General features: G+C 46.8%; 1 protein-coding gene across 1 annotated transcript in view; it reads right to left on the bottom strand.

The window, feature by feature from the left end:
* Positions 1-21,784, bottom strand: part of LOC134936242 (TLC domain-containing protein 4-A-like) — a 171,670-nt gene extending 149,886 nt beyond the window's left edge. Inside the window, 2 exon segments of the mRNA XM_063931239.1 lie at positions 10,078-10,727; positions 21,670-21,784. Of these exon segments, the coding sequence (XP_063787309.1) occupies positions 10,078-10,232 (155 nt within the window). The 5' untranslated portion in view covers positions 10,233-10,727; positions 21,670-21,784.
* Between the last annotated feature and the right edge of the window lie 772 nt (positions 21,785-22,556).

Raw genomic sequence — 22,556 nt, 5'->3', positions numbered from 1 at the left:
TCCAGCGGAGCTGTGAGGGAATAATGGCGCCAGTGTGCTGAGGAGATAGGCCCCGCCCCTTCACGACGTCCTTAACTCCCGCTTTTTTGTGTAAAATGGCAGGGGAAAAAATACATCCATATAGCCCTGGAGCTATATGTGATGTATTCCTTTTGCCAGCTAAGGTATATGTGTGTTATATTGCGTCTCAGGGCGCTCCCCCCCAGCGCCCTGCACCCTCAGTGACCGGAGTGTGAAGTGTGCTGAGAGCAATGGCGCACAGCTGCGGTGCTGTGCGCTACCTTAGTCTTGAAGACAGGATGTCTTCTGCCGCCGCTTTCACCGGACCTTCGTCTCTTCTGGCTCTGTAAGGGGGACGGCGGCGCGGCTCCGGTGACCCATCCAGGCTGAACCTGTGATCGTCCCTCTGGAGCTAACGTCCAGTAGCCTAAGAAGCCCAATCCACTCTGCACTCAGGTGAGTTCGCTTCTTCTCCCCTTAGTCCCACGATGCAGTGAGCCTGTTGCCAGCAGGACTCACGGAAAATAAAAAAAACCTAACTAAACTTTTATTCTAAGCAGCTCTGGAGAGCTACCTAGTTTGCACCCTTCTCGGCCGGGCACAAAAATCTAACTGGCTTGGAGGAGGGTCATAGGGGGAGGAGCCAGTGCACACCACCTGATATCTCAAGCTTTTATTTTGTGCCCTGTCTCCTGCGGAGCCGCTATTCCCCATGGTCCTTACGGAGTCCCAGCATCCACTTAGGACGTTAGAGAAAAGATGTTACAGGGGGAATAAGACACTCAGGAGCTGGGTTACTGTAATAAGATGTTACAGGGGTAATAAGACACTCATGAGCTGGGTTACTGTAATAAGATGTTACAGGGTAATAAGACACTCAGGAACTGGGGTACTGTAATAAGATGTTACAGGGGTAATAAGACACACAGGAGCTGGGTTACTGTAATAAGATGTTACAGGAGTAATAAGACACTCAGGAGCTGAGTTACTGTAATAAGGTGTTACAGGGGTAATAAGACACTCAGGAGCTGGGTTACTGTAATAAGATGTTACAGGGGTAATAAGACACTCAGGAGCTGGGTTACTGTAATAAGATGTTACAGGGATAATAAGACACACAGGAGCTGGGTTACTGTAATAAGATGTTACAGGGGGAATAAGACACTCAGGAGCTGGGTTACTGTAATAAGATGTTACAGGGGGAATAAGACACTCAGGAGCTGGGTTACTGTAATAAGATGTTACAGGGGGAATAAGACACTCAGGAGCTGGGTTACTGTAATAAGATGTTACAGGGGTAATAAGACACTCAGGAGCTGGGTTACTGTAATAAGATGTTACAGGGTAATAAGACACTCAGGAGCTGGGTTACTGTAATAAGATGTTACAGGGATAATAAAACACACAGGAGCTGGGTTACTGTAATAAGATGTTACAGGGGGAATAAGACACTCAGGAGCTGGGTTACTGTAATAAGATGTTACAGGGGGAATAAGACACTCAGGAGCTGGGTTACTGTAATAAGACGTTACAGGGTAATAAGACACTCAGGAGTTGGGTTACTGTAATAAGATGTTACAGGGGTAATAAGACATTCAGGAGCTGGGTTACTGTAATAAGATGTTACAGGGGTAATTAGACACTCAGGAGCTGGGTTACTGTAATAAGATGTTACAGGGGGAATAAGACACTCAGGAGCTGGGTTACTGTAATAAGATGTTACAGGGGGAATAAGACACTCAGGAGCTGGGTTACTGTAATAAGATGTTACAGGGGGAATAAGACACTCAGGAGCTGGGTTACTGTAATAAGATGTTACAGGGGGAATAAGACACTCAGGAGCTGGGTTACTGTAATAAGATGTTACAGGGGTAATAAGACACTCAGGAGCTGGGTTACTGTAATAAGATGTTACAGGAGTAATAAGACACTCAGGAGCTGAGTTACTGTAATAAGGTGTTACCGGGGTAATGAGACACTCAGGAGCTGGGTTACTGTAATAAGATGTTACAGGGGTAATAAGACACTCAGGAGCTGGGTTACTGTAATAAGATGTTACAGGGATAATAAAACACACAGGAGCTGGGGTACTGTAATAAGATGTTACAGGGGGAATAAGACACTCAGGAGCTGGGTTACTGTAATAAGACGTTACAGGGTAATAAGACACTCAGGAGTTGGGTTACTGTAATAAGATGTTACAGGGGTAATAAGACATTCAGGAGCTGGGTTACTGTAATAAGATGTTACAGGGGTAATTAGACACTCAGGAGCTGGGTTACTGTAATAAGATGTTACAGGGGTAATAAGACACTCAGGAACTGGGGTACTGTAATAAGGTGTTACAGGGGTAATAAGACACTCAGGAACTGGGGTACTGTAATAAGATGTTACAGGGGTAATAAGACACTCAGGAGCTGGGTTACTGTAATAAGATGTTACAGGGGTAATAAGACACTCAGGAGCTGGGTTACTGTAATAAGGTGTTACAGGGGTAATAAGACACTCAGGAACTGGGGTACTGTAATAAGATGTTACAGGGGTAATAAGACACTCAGGAGCTGGGTTACTGTAATAAGATGTTACAGGGGTAATAAGACACTCAGGAGCTGGGTTACTGTAATAAGATGTTACAGGGGTAATAAGACACTCAGGAGCTGGGTTACTATAATAAGATGTTACAGGGGTAATAAGACACTCAGGAGCTGGGTTACTGTAATAAGGGGATTTATGGTAGACTTACCATGATTAAATCTCTTTCTGCGAGATACACTGGGTTCCACAGGGAATACATCGGGTGTACAGTTGGATCTTGATCCGAGGCACCAACAGGCTAAAGCTTTAACTGTTCCCAGTATGCATTGCACCGCCTCCTCTATAACCCTGCCTCCGGACACTGGAGCCCAGTTTCGTTAACCAGTCCAATGCAGTAGCAGGTAAAAGATATGGAAGATGTTAGTCACATAGAACCACATTCTGACGTCAGGAGAAGGGACCAGCGGCTAATGCAATACAAACCCAAAGAAGCTAAGTGCGTCAGGGTGGGCGCCCTGTGGAACCCAGTGTACCTCGCAAAAAGAGATTTAACTATGGTAAGTCTACAATAAATCTCCTTTTCTGCAGCGGGGTACACTGGGATTCCACAGGGAATACATCGGGGATGTCATAAAGCAGTTCCTCAAGGGAGGGGACGCACCTTAGTGGGTATGAGAACCCGGCGTCCAAAGGAAGCATCCTGGGAGGCGGAAGTATCAAAGGCATAGAACCTAATAAACGTGTTCACTGATGACCACGTAGCCGCCTTGCACAATTGTTCTTCGGACGTGCCACGCGGGCCGCCCAAGAAGGTCCAACAGCCTGAGTAGAATGGGCTTAATAGCAGCAGTAGCCGGGAGCCCGGCCTCGCATAACCTTGCGCAATCACCATTCTAATCCATCTGGCCAAGGTTTGCTTGTTCGCAGGCCAGCAACGTTTGTGAAAACCAAAAAGTACAAAAAGGGAATCAGACCTCCTGATAGAGGAAGTCCTTTCCACGTACATACGGAGAGTCCGTACCATGGGGGTAATTCAGAGTTGATCGCAGCAGCAAATTTTTTAGCAGTTGGGCAAAACCATTTGCACTGCAGGGGGGGCAGATATAACATTTGCAGAGAGAGTTAGATTTGGGTGGGGTGTGTTCAAACTGAAATCTAAATTGCAGTGTAAAAATAAAGCAGCCAGTATTTACCCTGCACAGAAACAAAATAACCAACCCACATCTAACTCTCTCTGCAATCTGCCCCCCTCTGCAGTGCACATAGGGGGTAATTCCAAGTTGATCGCAGCAGGAAATTTTTTAGCAGTTGGGCAAAACCATGTGCACTGCAGGGGAGGCAGATTTAACATGTGCAGAAAGAGTTAGATTTGGGTGGGTTATTTTGTTTCTGTGCAGGGTAAATACTGGCTGCTTTATTTTCACACTGCAAATTAGATTGCAGATTGAACACACCACACCCAAATTTAACTCTCTCTGCACATGTTAAATCTGCCTCCCCTGCAGTGCATATGGTTTTGCCCAACTACTAAAAAATTTCCTGCTGCGATCAACATGGAATTACCCCCATGGTTTTGCCCAATTGCTAACAAACTTGCTGCTGCGATCAACTCAGAATTACCCCCAATATCCAAAGTCCGCTCTTTAAAGGACAAGTCAGAAGAGATAAAGGCCGAAACCACAATCTTTTGGTTATGGTGAAAAGAGGACACCACCTTAGGCAAATAACCTGGGCGAGTTCTAAGAACCGCCCGGTCACGGTGAAAAATCAGAAAGGGTGGACGGCAGGACGGCCTAAGTCCGAAACCCTTCTAGCAGAGGCAATTGCTAGCAAAAAGAGGACCTTGGCAGTGAGCCATTTAAGGTCCACCGTCTCAAGAGTTTCAAATGGAGACTCTTGCAGGGCATGCAGGACAACAGGCAAATCCCATAGAGCCATAGGAGGGACATAGCGAGGATGAATTCGCAATACGCCCTGAGTGAATGTATGAACGTCAGGAATAGATGCAATTTTCCGCTGAAACCACACCGACAAGGCAGATATATGAACCTTGATGGAGCCCAGACAAAGTCCTAAATCCAGGTCCTGTAGCAAAATAGCCAGAAGCCTGGAAAGACTAAACTTGGAAGCATCGTAATTCTTAGCAGCATACCAGGTGAAGTAAGAATTCCAGACCCTATAATAAATCCTTGCAGAAGCCGGTTTGCGGGTCTTTAGCATATAGTTTGGATAACCGCCTTGGAAAATCCTTTGGATCTCAGGAATGAAGCTTCAAGAGCCACGCCGCCAAAGCCAGTCTGACCAGGTCCGGGTAGACACAAGGGCCCTGAACGACGAGGTCTGGGCGTTGAGGAAGTAGAAGAGGACGCTCTATCGACAGACCCTGCAGGTCTGAGAACTAATGCCGTCTGGGCCACGCTGGAGTGACTAGAAGTAGTATTCCTCCTTCTTGCTTGAACTTCCGCAGAACCCTGGACAGGAGTGACACTGGAGGGAACACGTAGGGCAGCCGAAAGTTCCATGGAATTGCCAGTACATCCACAAATGCTGCTTTAGGATCCCTTATCCTTGATCCGAAGACTGGAACCTTGTGATTGTGTTGAGACACCATCAGGTCTACATCTGGTAGGCCCCACTTGTCCACTAGGAGTTGAAAGACTTCCTGATGAAGACTCCACTCTACAGCGTGCACGTCCTGACGACTGAGGAAATCCGCTTCCCAGTTGAGGACTCCAGGAATGAACACTGCCGATATTGCTGGCAGATGGCGTTCTGCCCAACAAAGGATTTTTGACACTTCCACCTTTGCCATGCGGCTTTGAGTGCCGCCCTGATGATTTATGTAAGCCACCGTGGTTGCTTTGTCTGATTGTACTTGAACAGGCCTGTTCTGTATCAGAGGCAGGGCAAGAGTCAAAGCGTTGAACACTGCCCGCAACTCTAGAATGTTTATCGGGAGGAGAGAATCCTCCTTGGTCCACCCACTCTGGAGAGAGTGTTGCTATAGCACTGCTCAACTGTTGGTCCTGTAGCCACCAGCTCAGTGACAGACGAACCTCCGGAGTCAAGGAGATCATTTGAGACCTGATCCGATGAGTTAGGCCGTCCCACTTGTAAAGGATTAACCTCTGCAGAGGGCGGGAATGAAATTGAGCGTACTCCGCCATGTCGAAAGCCGACACCATGAGGCCTAGTACTTGCATCGCCGAGTGTATAGACACTCTTGGGCAAGAGAGGAAGTATCTGATCCTGTCCTGAAGCTTCAGGATTTTCTCCGAAGACAAGAACAGTCTTTGACTGAGTGTCCAGCAGCGCCCCCCAGGTGCACCATGCTCCGAACAGGGACCAGGGAGGACTTGTTCCAGTTGATGAGCCACCCGTGGGCTTGTAGGAATTGGACCGTCAGTTCCAGATAACGGAGGAGAACATCTTGGGCGTTCGCCGGGATCAGCAAGATGTCCAGATATGGCAGGATCTTGATTCCCTGACGACGGAGATGAGCCGTCATCACGGCCATGACCTTGGTGAAGATCCGAGGAGCTGTGGTCAATCCAAATGGCAGGGCCTAGAATTGATCATGTAGGTTGCCAATAGCAAACCGCAGATACTGCTGATGCGACATGGCAATAGGAATATGCAGGTAAGCATCCTGTATGTCCAGGGATACCATGTAGTCTTCGGGTTCCATGGCCAGTACAATAGAGCGCAGAGTTTCCATACGGAATTTGGCCACTCTCACAAATTTGTTCAGGTTGAGGTTGAGTATAGGCCAGAACGACCTATTTGGTTTCGGTACTAGAAACAGGGTCGAATAGTATCCCCTGCCTCTCTGGGACAGAGGTACCGGCACTACCCCTTCTGTGTCCAGGAGGGATTGCACAACTAGGTGTAGAGCATGCGCTTTCAACGGATCCGAAGGAATAACCATCGTGCAGAACTGGCAAGGGGGGCGTCTCTTGAAAGAAACTGCGCACCCGTGAGAGACGACTTCCCACACCCAGGCGTCTGAAGTGGTCTTTAACCAGACCGCGAACTGCAGAAGTCGGCCTTCCATCCTAGGATCCCCCAGAGGTAGGCCCGCCCCGTCATACAGTCGGCTTATCTTGTTTGGAAGCAGGCTGACGGGCGGCCCAAGACTGTTTTGTTTGGGCTTAGAGGTTTTGGAAGCACGAGCCTGTCTCGGGTACGCCTGACCCTTTGTTTTTCCTGGAGTTCGAAAGGAACGAAAAGTAGTACTCTTTGCCTTCAGAGCAGAAGGATTAGTACTTGGGAGGAAAGCAGTCTTAGCAGACGCCAAGTCAGTCACAATCTTATTAAGATCTTCTCCAAGTAAGATGTCTCCCTTAAAAGGGAGCACCTTCAACGTCTTATTGGAGTCTATGTCCACTTTCCAGGACCTTAACCACAGAATTTGGCGAGCCAGAATAGACGTAGTAGACGCCTTGGCCGCCATTACACCTGCCTCAAAGGCCGCCTCCTGAATATAGTGGGAGGCTCTGGTAATATGAGACCGATATTGTCTGGCGGTGTCAGAAATATCCAGAGGCAGTTCAACCTCCAATGCCTGAACCCATGCTTCAATTCCTTTTGCAGCCCAGGAGGTCGCCATAGTGGGTCTATGTACAGCACCGGTGAGTGAGTAAATAGATTTCAGGCATCCCTCCACACACTTATCCGTCGGTTCTTTCAGGGAGGTGACGGTGGTGACAGGCAGAGTAGATGACACCACAAGACGGGCGAAATGAGAGTCCACCGGCGGTGGGGTTTCCCACTTGGTACTCAACTCGCAGGGTAATGAGCTAGCATCTTTTTAGACAGGGAGAATTTCTTTCCCGGAGAAAGACCAGAATTCCTGACAAATGTCAATTAAGTGGTCAGAATGTGATAAAACTACTTTAGTAACCTTCTGACGTTTGAATTTATCAGGTTTCAAGGACGTAGTAGTGGGATCTACCTCATCATCAATTTGTAGATTCATCTTAATAGCCTCCACTAGGTCAGGAACATCAAACTGGGTTGTAGATTCCTCGTCAGAAGTGACTGTATCAGTGTCTGACGGATCAGTATATTCCCCATCCTCATCAGAAGAAACATCTGAAATATTAGTGGATTGTGAGGAGGAAACGGCCCGCTTAGATGAGCCCTTGACCCCAGAGGGGCGTGGGGTAGACTTTTGTCTAACCAAGGATTGATTTAATTCTTGTATATGGGTAGACAGAGTGTCCGCCCATGGCGGATTAACTACAGGGAATATATGAGGCTGCAATGGCACGGAAGGCGTAAGACGTGTCACAAGCGTATTCAGCATACTTGAAAACGTTGCCCAAGGTGGTTCTTGATTGACCACAGGAGCTGCGGGCTGACTGGGAGATGTATGACACCCAGTACCTGAACCATCAGTTAAAACTACCCCCTCAGGTAAATCCTTGCTGCAAGCACTGCACGATGTAGAAGCGCCCGCGGATTTCCCGCCCTGTGTGGCAGACATTATAGTGAATGTAGCCGTAGAGCGTAACAGTACAATATAGCCAGACAAATACAATACCTGCAAATAACCTCCTAAATTAATGTGACAATAAATACAGGACACAAACAGAGAATTAAAGCGGTATGAGGTGACTGAAATACACAGTAAATAAAACACACTAAGCAGCAAATACTGTGGAGCACTATATATATATATATATATATATATATATATATAAGGCCCCAACGCACCTAGCCTCCCAGGGTACAGAATATAGTGATAGCAATAAGTGTGATACATGGGAAGGAAATCCACACAGCAGCTACAGGCACACCCAGTCACAGGTACAATGCAGAAGTTATTTCAGATAAACTATAAAACTGCACTGGTCTAGTAAAATTACATATATATATATATATATATATATATATATATAGATAGATAGATATAACAATGCACAGTAGATACTTGATGTATATCACAGAATACTTGTACTAAATATTCAGGTATCAGTACACTTGTTCTTAACTAACACTGTCTAAAATGACATGTAGAATACTTAAGTGCCTGTAAATGCACAGCGCTGATGAGACAGGAGGCTTTGCAGAGGAGACAGAGCCCTGCAGTCCCAGAGATCAGCCCAGCTACTTTGGAAAAGATGGCGCCAAAATCTCTGTCAGGTAGTGAGGGAGAGAGAAATGCAGCTCTAGGGCGGGAACACCAGCAGTAGATGGCGCCCGGAGCTGGGGGAGGGGCTACAGGTCAGCGCCTTATCCCCTATGCTGGTCCTCACCACCGGGTACTGTGGAGACTATGTAAAACGGATTTTAGTAAATCCAACCTGTGCTCCCTGCATTGGTGGATATAGTGGGGTCCCTGTGCAGTACAGTGTCCACGCCAGCGGCGCGGTCCGTCTCCTGGGACTGCGACCGGACCGCAATTTACTGGCGGGTCCCACCTGGGGGACCCTCTTACCTCCTCCCTGAAGTGCGGCCTCGCGATCCAGGAGAGCGTCAGCGGTGGTGTGCCTGAAGACCGGTGCGCCTCCGCTGCAAGTACCCGGGAACCCGGCCGCGGAGTATGCAGCGCTACTAGGGAGGTGATGGAGCCGCAGCACAGAATGTCAGAATGACATACACAGTACTGCGGCCCTTGAAGTCTTCTTAAAAGCTCTTTTCAGGGCTGCCTAGCGCAGCCCCACCTGTTAGTGACCTGCACTGCAGGCACCAACTTACAAACTGAGCTCCAGTGTCCGGAGGCGGGGTTATAGAGGAGGCGGTGCAATGCATCCTGGGAACAGTCAAAGCTTTAGCCTGTTGGTGTCTCGGATCAAGATCCAACTCTACACCCTGATGTATTCCCTGTGGAATCCCAGTGTACCCCGCTGCAGAAAAGATGTTACTGGGGTAATAAGACACTCAGGAGCTAGGTTATTGTACAAAGATGTTTCAGTGATAATAAAACGAAGGAACCACAATTTGGAATATGTTTACTAGGGATGCAGTCAGGATGCCGGCGGTCGGAATGCCAGCGCTCGAGATTGCTGTGCCTAAACTAAACCCATACACCCCCCTCCACCCCCCTCCGCCTAAATATACTGACGTTGGGAATGTTGGCAGTCGGGATTCCAGCGTCCGCATTCCAAATGATGTCGGAGTTCCGGCGTTGGCATTCTGGCTGTGTGTCAGGATTCCGGCGCTGGAACTCTGACATCATTTGGAATGGCGACGCCGGTATTTAGGCTGCGGAAAAGGGAGGGTTAAGTTTAGGCCCCACCGGTGAGGGTTAGGTTTAGGCTGTGGGGGAGTTAGGGTTTCTATAAGCTGCACTCTTAATAAAAGTGTGTCCAATGAATAATACGCAGCAGAACTGTGTTGTATGATAATACAACAAAATAGTGACTGCTGCTATAATGACATGGATGAAAATCACAGAAGCATCAAAATATATTCTATTTGATCAAATTTGCAGGAGGATATATATCAGCCAGTAAGCTAGGATCACGTGACGGGAGAAAACCCTTGCAATGACGCCACATGACACTACTGACACTGTGCACTCCGCAGAATGGTTACCTGGAGTCCCAATCACACTGCTTTGCATAGCTGAGGTGGGTGTAGGTGTCGGAAAGCTTTGGTGAGACTCTAGGACTGATGACAGAGAAAAGAAATTGGAAAAAAATAAAACTACAGCCAACCACACAGTAGCTGAGCGTTACGCTGTCCACCATGTTTAATCCAGGCTCCAGAACAGGACGGAGGGGTCAGCTTCTTATGTACCTAAGTAACGCAGACGAATCCCTGCAATCTCGTGCTAGTTTATGCCAGAGGAGAGATGCTCTGCAAGTCTCCGGCCGTTACTGGCATGTGAGCAGAAAAGTCTCTGCAATGTTATGATTGCCAGTGCTGGGACAGTGATGCTCTGCAGGTTACTGAGCGATCCTCCCTATTATTGTGTTCGTGGATTGTGGAAAAGGAATACTCTGCAGACTTTCAGGCAGTTGCTGTAAATATGGTCGATGTCGCTCTCCAATCCTGGGCTAGTCAATACGGAGGCAGTGATGCTCTGCAGACCGCTGGCGCTTGCTGGGAGAAAATCATATAAATCTCGGCGGTCTTGTGATTGCTGGGGGAGTGATACTCTGCAGGTCTCCAGGAGTTAGGAAGATTAGTATTTATACATTGGCTGACACTTGCTGTATCCAAGGCAGTACAGGGGTGAAAATCTATAATAGAACGTAACAGATAATAACAATTAATAGCAGCAATGTTGCGGTATATAAAACCGTTGTGGTAACATTCTAGTATAGGCAGAAGAGATTGCAATCAAATTTGAGGACATTGAATAACTAAACATGGGGGGTCATTCCGAGTTGATCGCTCTCTACGGATTTTCGCAGCGCAGCGATGAGGCTAAAAATCGGCATTTCTGCGCATGCACTGCAATGCGCACGCGCGACGTACGGGTACAAAGGCCGTTGTGGTTGTGCACAGGTTCTAGCAAACCTTTCATTCGCACTGGCAGCCGCAAGAAGATTGACAGGAAGGGGGCGTTTCTGGGTGTCAACTGAACGTTTTCAGGGAGTGTTTGGCAAAACGCAGGCGTGTCTGAAAAAACGCAGGCGTGGCTGGGCGGGAGTATGGCGTCAAATCCGGACATGAATAGGCTGAAGTGATCGCAAGCGCTGAGTAGGTTCTGAGCTATTATGAAACTGCACAAACTGTTTTTGCAGAGCTCGGCTGCACAGGCATTCGCACTTCTGCCAGGGCCAAAACTAGGGGGGGGGGCTAGGGGGGCACGTGACCCGGGCGCGAGACTGGAGAGGGCGCCGAGACAGTCAAATTAATCCCTCCTAAATTCCACCGCCGCTGCAGCAGAGGCCGCTTGTTGGTTTGCGTAGCTTAAGCCTTGTGAGGACTGTGTTGCTGCTGCTATATGGTGATGTCCTGCGCTGACCACGCCCCCTTCACTGCTGCTCGCTTCCGGCCGCTGCTGCAGCCTCCGATGTTACCTGTATGGTCACATCAGGGGTTCCCAGTGCAGCGCCAGCCACAGCTCTCCATCCACCTCCCCCGCCCCCAGTCCTGCCCACATATCCGTCCAAGAGTGGGTGGCCCACTAGAGATGACCTGGAAACAGCAGTGCCGGAGGCGCCCGTGAAGCCCAAGTGTACGATGGCCCCCAGAGACCTCTCTGTCTCTCCAGTTTCAGGATCTGCCACTGCAGCAGCATGCTGACTCCTCGGTTTCTGACTAAGGTCCTCAGTCCCTTAGAGAAAGCATGCATGTCGGACTCTTCTCCTGATAGAGGTGCCTCCAGTGCTGACCATGAATGGAGACCGACTACAAGGAGATAGAGGCAGAAGAGGTGAGGGTTCAGAGTGATTGGTGGGTGCAACAGGTAGCAGGTACGGGTAGTAGTGTATGCACAGTGACAGCAGCTGGCAGTCTGTCATTACTGCAACATACATGTATGCATATGCATACTGCTTCCTGTGTGGTGGCAGTCAGGTCCCTAAACTGTGTTCATCTGTCACATGTTTATTTTCTTAGTTCTTTTAGAATTTCATATGCAGATATGGGGAGAATAAATAATACATTTTAGTTTTGCCTCAGTAGCCGTTTTCCAGCCTAAATATACTGTATCGTTACAGACACAGGCATCACTTGATTGAGCTCAACAAGGGGGTCATACCTCAAAGGGTCACCGCTTGCTATTGTGTTTGCTGGCAAGTGTCATGAAGGTACCTTCACAATACTACTGCGCACTCTACTAAATTACTCCTTTTTGCTTTTAAACAGTGTACTTTATTGCTTGAGTAAAACATTTTATCTTAGTTCAGTAACGTTTAAAAAAAAAGTTACACTGAGCCTGAGGCACTAATAATGCATGTTAATAGTCACTGGCTTATCATGGATGGGGATAATTAAATAGGGGTACTACTGTGGCGCACTGTGTATAAGGGGTACTACTGTGGCATAACGTGTGGTGTTTTTTTTTTTTTTTTTTGGCGGGGGGATATTACTGTCTCGCCCCGGGTGACAAAATGCCTAGTTTCGGCCCTGCTTCTGCTAAGCTAAAATACACTCCCCAGTGGGCGGCGGCATAGTGTTTGCACGGCTGCTAAAAACTGCTAGCGAGCGAACAACTCGGAATGACCCCCATGGTCCTCTAGCCAACGCCACGTGCTGCTGCACTGTGAAATATATACAAAGAAGATGTATGGGATGTTGTTTTGTTTTCCTAATAGTTTCTAGTAACCATATGCATATGCCAGTCCATTATAGTCTTCCATTGTTTTGCCGAGTTCCCACCACAACTGCTATAAGACTGTCCCAAGGATATATCAGCCATTCCGTGGAACTATCTTTCAATGTCTTCTTTTGTTCCAGGCATCTTCCTAGTCCTACAAATGCTGCCGTGCTGAGCCCTGGTAACCCTGTACGATCAGATCTGTCCAGTCCCTGCTGGGCGTGCTCAGCTCAAGTAGTCTTTCCTGATACACATGCACACGTGTCCTGCTGCTGAGATCACACTGAGATATGATCCGCCTCATACTAATAGTATGTACACACTAAATACACATAGAATGACAGCAGCACTCAGACACAGACTCTTATTACCCCTGTAACGGAATACATACTAAATTACTACAGTAACCCAGCTCATGAGTGTCTATTACCCCTGAACATCTTATTACAGTAACCCAGCTCCTGAGTGTCTTATTTCCCCTGTAACATCTTATTACAGTAACCCAGCTCCTGAGTGTCTTATTACCCTTGTAACATCACAATACAGTAACCCAGCTCCTGAATAATTTATAACCCCTGTAACATCTTATTACAGTAACCTAGCTCCTGAGTGTCTTATTACCCCTGTAACATCATATTACAGTAACCCAGCTCCTGAGTGTCTTATTACCCCTGTAACATCTAATTACAGTAACCCAGCTCCTGAGTGTCTTATTACCCCTGTAACATCTTATTACAGTAACCCAGCTCCTGAGTGTCTTATTACCCATGTAACATCTTATTACAGTAACCCAGCTCCTGAGTGTCTTATTACCCCTGTAACATCTTATTACAGTAACCCAGCTCCTGAGTGTCTTATTACCCCTGTAACATCTTATTACAGTAACCCAGCTCCTGAGTGTCTAATTACCCCTGTAACATCTTATTACAGTAACCCAGCTCCTGAATGACTTATAACCCCTGTAACAGCTTATTACAGTAACCCAGCTCCTGAGTGTCTTATTACCCCTGTAACATCTTATTACAGTAACCCAGCTCCTGAGTGTCTTATTACCCCTGTAACATCTTATTACAGTAACCCAGCTCCTGAGTGTCTAATTACCCCTGTAACATCTTATTACAGTAACCCAGCTCCTGAATGACTTATAACCCCTGTAACATCTTATTACAGTAACACAGCTCCTGAGTGTCTTATTACCCCTGTAACATCTTATTACAGTAACCTAGCTCCTGAGTGTCTTAATACCCATGTAACATCTTATTACAGTAACCCAGCTCCTGAGTGTCTTATTACCCCTGTAACATCTTATTACAGTAACCCAGACCCTAAGTGTCTTATTACCCCTGTAACATCTTATTACAGCAACCCAGCCACTGAGTGTCTTATTACCCCTGTAACATCATATTACAGTAACCCATATCCTGAGTGTCTTATTACCCCTGTAACATCTTATTACAGTATCCCAGCTCCTGAGTGTCTTATTACTCTTGTAACATCTTATTACAGTAACCCAGCTCCTGAGTGTCTTATTACTCCTGTAACATCTTATTACAGTATCCCAGCTCCTGAGTGTCTTATTACTCTTGTAACATCATATTACAGTAACCCATATCCTGAGTGTCTTATTACCCCTGCAACATCTTATTACAGTACCCCAGCACCTGAGTGTCTTATTACCCCTGTAACGTCTTATTACAGTAACCCAACTCCTGAGTGTCTTATTACCCCTGTAACATCTTATTACAGTAACCCAGCTCCTGAATGACTTATAACCCCTGTAACATCTTATTACAGTAACACAGCTCCTGAGTGTCTTATTACCCCTGTAACATCTTATTACAGTAACCTAGCTCCTGAGTGTCTTAATACCCATGTAACATCTTATTACAGTAACCCAGCTCCTGAGTGTCTTATTACCCCTGTAACATCTTATTACAGTAACCCAGACCCTAAGTGTCTTATTACCCCTGTAACATCTTATTACAGCAACCCAGCCACTGAGTGTCTTATTACCCCTGTAACATCATATTACAGTAACCCATATCCTGAGTGTCTTATTACCCCTGTAACATCTTATTACAGTATCCCAGCTCCTGAGTGTCTTATTACTCTTGTAACATCTTATTACAGTAACCCAGCTCCTGAGTGTCTTATTACTCCTGTAACATCTTATTACAGTATCCCAGCTCCTGAGTGTCTTATTACTCTTGTAACATCATATTACAGTAACCCATATCCTGAGTGTCTTATTACCCCTGCAACATCTTATTACAGTACCCCAGCACCTGAGTGTCTTATTACCCCTGTAACGTCTTATTACAGTAACCCAACTCCTGAGTGTCTTATTACCCCTGTAACATCTTATTACAGTAACCCAGCTCCTGAGTGTCTTATTACCCCTGTGACATCTTATTACAGTAACCCAGCTCCTGAGTGTCTTATTACCCCCTGTAACATCTGTTTACAGTAACCCAGCTCCTGAGTGTCTTATTACCCTTGTAACATCTTATTACAGTAACCCAGCTCCTGAGTGTCTTATTACCCTTGTAACATCTTATTACAATAACCCAGCTCCTGAGTGTCTTATTACCCTTGTAACATCTTATTACAATAACCCAGCTTCTTTTAAAGTTTACAGTGAATTTTAATGAAAGGAACTAATGAATAATTTGTAATACTTCTCATCACATGGCGCGTGATTGTGATTTTAGTGTGACTTTGAGTTATAGTGTAACTTGTGCGTAACGTTTTGAGGAGTCAGGAACACATAGTATACTGGGGTAACTGAGGAGGTTTGCCTGCTAACCATAAGACATTCATGCCCAGATTTATCAAGCCTTGGAGAGTGATAAATAGCACGGTGATAAAGTATCAACCAATCAGCCCCTAACTGTCATTTTTTCAAACACAGGGGTCTATTCATGAAGCAGTGAAAAAAGTGGAGAAGTGAGCCTGTGGAGAAGTTGCCCATGGCAACCAATCAGTAACGTCGTACAATTGTATAGTATGCAAATTAAAATTCTATATCACTCCTCGCGCTAATAGATTAATTAGAGGCAACAGGGCATGAATAACCTCAATCCGTTTATTCTTTTATGATATTATTTAATATCCATGAAATCAATCATAAAAAATACAAAAAAGACATCACACAAATTAACTTAATTAATATGCGCATATATAAAACCCCACTATAAAACCTAATATATCATAATATTAATAATAAGCATAAGAGGTGGATCATATAATTATATTGCTGTACTTGACCACAGTGGATTAATCCGATGTTTGTACAATTGATATTGTCCTTAATTTAATGGATTTCTAAATAGGACAGTCCCGTTAGATGTATTTGATAACACTTGAACTATATAACTTGTAGTATACTATAGATGCAGTATATTACCAGTCGCTGATATTGTCCGTATGCTTGCAAAGAGCAAGATTCTTTGTTTCGGGGAGATGTCTTAGATCCTGGAGGATGGAACAACCATGCTGAGCTCGGTGCACTGCACGCACCTGTTGTATCTTGCAGCTCCCGTTCACTGACCACTACTCGTGGCGTCCTCCGTCTCCCGCTATCTTAGCTCCAATAGGCAGTGCCCACACCTTGCAGGCTATGGGGAAGAGACCGTCCGGCCACCGGAGCTCAGCGCACCGCCGGCATCTGTCAGCTGATTGCGCTCCCGTCCTCAAGCCGCCGCATATAGCGTCCTCCTTTCTCCCGACTCTCAGCCTTAGAGCAACAACTACACATCAACAGGAACCATCAGATAGTATCAACTGGGTCACAATTCGGGCACTTTCGATAACGCGTTTCGCTTCTAATTGAAGCTTCCTCATAGAGACCTCTATGAGGAAGCTTCAATTAGAAGCGAAACGCGTCGGAGAAAGTGCCCGAATTGTGACCCAGTTGATACTATCTGATGGTTCCTGTTGATGTGTAGTTGTTGCTCTAAGGCTGAGAGTCGGGAGAAAGGAGGACGCTATATGCGGCGGCTTGAGGACGGGAGCGCAATCAGCTGACAGATGCCGGCGGTGCGCTGAGCTCCGGTGGCCGGACGGTCTCTTCCCCATAGCCTGCAAGGTGTGGGCACTGCCTATTGGAGCTAAGATAGCGGGAGACGGAGGACGCCACGAGCAGTGGTCAGTGAACGGGAGCTGCAAGATACAACAGGTGCGTGCAGTGCACCGAGCTCAGCATGGTTGTTCCATCCTCCAGGATCTAAGACATCTCCCCGAAACAAAGAATCTTGCTCTTTGCAAGCATACGGACAATATCAGCGACTGGTAATATACTGCATCTATAGTATACTACAAGTTATATAGTTCAAGTGTTATCAAATACATCTAACGGGACTGTCCTATTTAGAAATCCATTAAATTAAGGACAATATCAATTGTACAAACATCGGATTAATCCACTGTGGTCAAGTACAGCAATATAATTATATGATCCACCTCTTATGCTTATTATTAATATTATGATATATTAGGTTTTATAGTGGGGTTTTATATATGCGCATATTAATCAAGTTAATTTGTGTGATGTCTTTTTTGTATTTTTTATGATTGATTTCATGGATATTAAATAATATCATAAAAGAATAAACGGATTGAGGTTATTCATGCCCTGTTGCCTCTAATTAATCTATTAGCGCGAGGAGTGATATAGAATTTTTGTTAGCTTACATCTGGTTTAAACCAGGTGGGATTGTGTTGGCTATATCCACAAGCCAATTATTCTTCGCTGCTTTGTTGATTATATTGGTGTTTTTTTTAAACATTTATCTTATTTTATATTAATGGTGTGTATATATGTGAGGTGGGTGTGTATCTAGATATATGCACCTATCCACAGTTATATATACATTTGTGTATTTAGTGATCAGCGCCAGACATTACTAGTGGTGTATTAGTATGCAAATTACAAATCTTCCTTCAATGCGGATTGGTTGCCATGGTCAACTTCTCCACTGGCTCACTTCTCCACACTTTTCACTGCTTCATGAATAAACCCCACAGTCTGTAACATGGAAGTTAGTAGCGGATTAGCTGGTACTTTATCACCGTGCTATTTATCACTCTCCAAGGCTTGATAAATGGTCCCCTTAGACTGGAATTATTAGATCTTGGGTGGGATGTACTAAGCATCGCATCCTCAATTCGATACACCTTGCAACTTATCGGGTACATACTGGCGTAAATAATTGTGATGGAGGCCACAGGACTCCATTGGGTAACGCCACCATAAGATTGCGTTACCTACTGGGTCCAATCTCTGGGATGTATCGCATTCTGGAACTTGGTACATATGGAAAATGTTATAAAACCCCTAAAATCTAGATTTTCAGGGTTTTTAATCGCATTTTAGGCTTTAGTACATCCCGTCCATTGGCCCTCATTCCGAGTTGATCGCTCGCAAGGCGATTTTAGCAGAGTTACACACGCTAAGCCGCCGCCTACTGGGAGTGAATCTTAGCTTCTTAAAATTGCGACCGATGTATTCGCAATATTGCGATTACAAACTACTTAGCAGTTTCAGAGTAGCTTCAGACTTACTCGGCATCTGCGATCAGTTCAGTGCTTGTCGTTCCTGGTTTGACGTCACAAACACACCCAGCGTTCGCTCAGACACTCCCCCGTTTCTCCGGCCACTCCTGCGTTTTTTCCGGAAACGGTAGCGTCTTTATCCACACGCCCATAAAACGCCGTGTTTCCGCCCAGTAACACCCATTTCCTGTCAATCACACTACGATCGCCGGAGCGAAGAAAAAGCCGTGAGTAAAAATACTATCTTCATTGTTAAATTACTTGGCGCAGTCGCAGTGCGAATATTGCGCATGCGTACTAAGCGGAATTTCACTGCGATGCGATGAAAATTACCGAGCGAACGACTCGGAATGAGGGCCCTTGTGTGAGAATTTGGCTATTTAGACGTGACGGAAACTCACCAATGTCCCTATACTTATAATGGGATGTATGTTGCACCTTCTAGTTTGTGAAAAACACAAAAGTGTGAGGTTGTGATGAGGAAGTGGGCGGGACTATGACGTGACATTATGTTTCCCTCAGCCGCGTTGTCAGGGGTGGTCGCAAACCTGCAGGCATAGGGCCTAATTCAAATTGCATCGCAAACGCGATGCCTCCGTAATTTTTGAGAAAGGTGTGCTCTGCGCACACGCAGGTCCTGTCCTGCGCGAGCAGTTAATGCAATTGGATCGCATTAACTGCGAACACCTCTGCCTGATTGATAGGCAGAGGCATTCGCCAGCCGGAAACGGCGACCGAGCATTTTCGGGACAACGTCGGGAAACCGGGGGCGTGACGGCGTTTTCAGGGCATCACAAGCAGCCGATCTGATAAAGAAATAGCCGCGGGACTCCTGCCGTCGCAGCCAACTGCGCCGCCAGGAGGCAGCCACAGTTTCTGCGATCACGCTGTAATTGCGGCATGATCGCAATAACAGTGTGATCGCAGTGGGTGGGCGGCAGGTAGCATGCTGGGCGACCTTGCCCTGCGATGGGCGGCCCCCAGCATACGATGGTAAGGACTGCAGATTCTGCTTTTAGGCCCATAGTCCTCACACCCCTTTCACATCGCACAAATAACCCGGTATCGAGCCGGCATATTGCGGGTCGACACGGGTAGGTGTGCGATGTGAAAGGGCCATGTCCGAATTCCCGTGTCGCCTAACCCGGTAATTCAACCCGGGTAATAAGAAGGGTTATTCCCGAGTTGAATACCGGGGCAGGTGCAGTGTGAATGGGTTGCCGGGTCGATGCGACCTGGTACCCATTCACAGCATAGGGAGAGGCGGAGCGGAGATGAGCTCATCTCCCAGAACTGACTCCACCCCATCCCCCGCCGCTATGGCAACCGACCCGGCTCGGGAAGCCAGCAAGCAGCCTCCAATGCCGATCCCAGTCGGAAAGGACCTGTTTCCAATCCCCAGGTGGGATCCGGCATCGGAGATGTGAAAGCGGTATGCGTTTACAGGGGCATTACACAGACCAATTAGCAGGCAGGTACCTTACAAGGTGATTGGTCGGCAATTAAGTGCAGTTACATTAATGGATAAAAAAACAAAACCTTTTTCCTTAATTAATGTTTTAATCCCAGAGTCCATAGACAAGTTCCGTTTGTTTTGTTGTATTTGTATAGTACCCCTGTGTAACAGACACCAAAAACTAGATTGTCAGCTCTGCAGGCCAGGAAATCAGTACTGTACTATTGATGATTATAGTGATATGCTATACAGCAAACACATATGGGCCCTACACACTTTGCGATCCGCCACCGAGCTGCCCGACGGCGGATACGGCCGAGCGGCGGCGGGGGGGCAGTGACGGGGGGAGTGAAGTTTCTTCACTCCCCCGTCACCCGGCTCCATAGCAGTGCAGGCAAATATGGACGATCTCATCCATCTTGACCTGCATGCACAAGCGACGGGGCACCAGCGATGAATGAGCGCAGGGCCGCGCATCGTTCATCGCTGGTGCCTCCACACTGAAAGATATGAACGGTATCTCGTTCATTAATGAACTAGATCGTTCATATCTTTCAGTATTATCGCCCAGTGTGTCGGGCCCAATAGTAAATGCACAGCAGATCCCATACACTATTTACTATAATTGTATCACTCAGTGATAATGTCAGCAGGTTGCGAACAGTTGTGACCTACACTATTCATAACTATAATATACACATACACCTCAAGTATCAATATGTATACTGACTTTGTATGCTATCAGCACTATTGCCTATGCACATTCTGCGTACAGATAAGATTATGGGCCCTCATTCCGAGTTGTTCGCTCGCAAGGCGATTATAGCAGAGTTACACACGCTAAGCCGCCGCCTACTGGGAGTGAATCTAAACATCTTAAATGTGCGACCGATGTATTCGCAATATTGCGATCAAAACCGAGTTAGCAGTTTCTGAGTAACTCCAGACTTACTCTGCCTGTGCGATCAATTCAGTGCTTTTCGGTCCCGGCTGACGTCATAAACACACCCAGCGTTCGCCCAAGCACTCCCACCGTTTCTCCAGACACGCCTGCGTTTTTTCCGGAAACGGTAGCGTTTCCTGCCACACGCCCCTAAAACGCCGTACATCCGCCCAGTAACACCCATTTCCTGTCAATCACAATGCGTTCTCCGGAGCGACGAAAAAGCCGTGAGTAAAATTACTTTCTTCTTAGTAAAGTTACTTGACGCATGCGCAGTGCGAACATTACGCATGCGCACTAAGAGAATTCTCACTGCGATGCGATGAAAAATACCGAGCGAACAACTCGGAATGAGGGCCATAGAGAATAATATTACTATAGTGGTCTGTGATTACACACACACACACAAACAGCTGTGCAATTAGAAATCACTGCCAGAGACTTGCAGGAGCTGCTGAGACTTGTAGTTCCACAACAGCTGTGTAATTAGAAGTCACCGCCAGAGACTTCCAGGAGCTGCTGAGACTTGTAATTCCATAGCAGCCAGAGAACTAGAAGTGTCTGCCAGAGACTTGCAGGAGGTGATGAGACTTGTAGTTCCACAACAGCTGGGGAACTAGAAGTCACAGGGGACTTAAAAGAGTTGCTGAGACTTGTAGTTCCACAACAGCTGGGGAACTAGAAGTCTCTGCACCAGACTTGCAGGATGCCCTGAGACTTGTAGTACCACAACATCATGTAGTTCTATAGCAGCTGGGGAGTTACAATTGTCCGCCAGAGACTTGCAGGAAGTGCTGAGACTTGTAGTCCCATCACAGCTGGAGAGCCCTGGCATGCATGCACAAGCACTGGGCATGGGGAACACAAGCTGCCACCTAACCAGGAGCACTCAGCTGGTAATAGGAAGTTTTGGAAGTGTTTCAATCAGACGCAGAAGTGAGGGTAGGAGGACAGTGATCTTACCCTAGGCAGAACTGTGACTCCAGAGCTGGACAGTGACCCATGCCCTCCTGTAACTGCTGCTGCTTCGTCCCAGAACACAGCACCCCGGCTGCAGCAGCAGCAGCAAACACGTCAACATCTCTGACAAGCCACGCCCCTCCCCCGGGCCGGGCCACGCCCGTATCTCCACACTCTATCTACTTCATTCACCAAACCACGCCCAATGACGAGGCCCCGCCCACACTGGGCGTTCCCAGGTCTTCTCATTATCTTTCAAAAGCTGTATGATAAATTAACCCCTTCACTACCCTTACTGTGTCTCTCTCCAGGAGGAGACTTTTCTTCATTGCTCTCTTTGTACAGTATGTGTGCTCATGTGGTAGGGAATAATGGGGCAGATGTATTAACCTGGAGAAGGCATAAGGAAGTGATAAACCAGCGATATGTGCAAGGTGATAAATGCACCAGCCAATCAACTCCTAACTGTTAATTTACATATTGAAGCTGATTGGTTGGTGTGTTTATCACCTTGCAATTATTACTGGTTTATCACTTCCTTATGCCTTCTCCAGGTTAATACATCTGCCCCATAGATAGTAAGCTCCATGAGCTCATTACAGAGAGTGGAGGGAATTCAGTTAGCATTGCGGGGATGTATCTCCCGGGCTGAGTGGCCGGAGTTATGCACCGCGCCCGGCACTGAATGTGGGAGCTACAGCCCCGCGGTACTAACTGTATTCCCCCCAGTGATTGGAATAGTCCTTGCAGAACGCTGCGGAATGCGTGCACGATAGAGTCATGCTTTCCACAAACACCTGGGAGACTCTTGAAAGTTGGGGAGTTCCCCATGTCCCGAAAATAGATCTCCGTCCACATCCTGCGCGCTTCCTAGTGATGGCGGCATCATT

The sequence above is a fragment of the Pseudophryne corroboree genome, chromosome 6 (assembly GCF_028390025.1).
Source record: "Pseudophryne corroboree isolate aPseCor3 chromosome 6, aPseCor3.hap2, whole genome shotgun sequence".
NCBI classification, from domain to species: domain Eukaryota; kingdom Metazoa; phylum Chordata; class Amphibia; order Anura; family Myobatrachidae; genus Pseudophryne; species Pseudophryne corroboree.
Note: the sequence above shows the minus strand (reverse complement) of the source record. Positions and strands in the feature narration are given on the sequence as shown.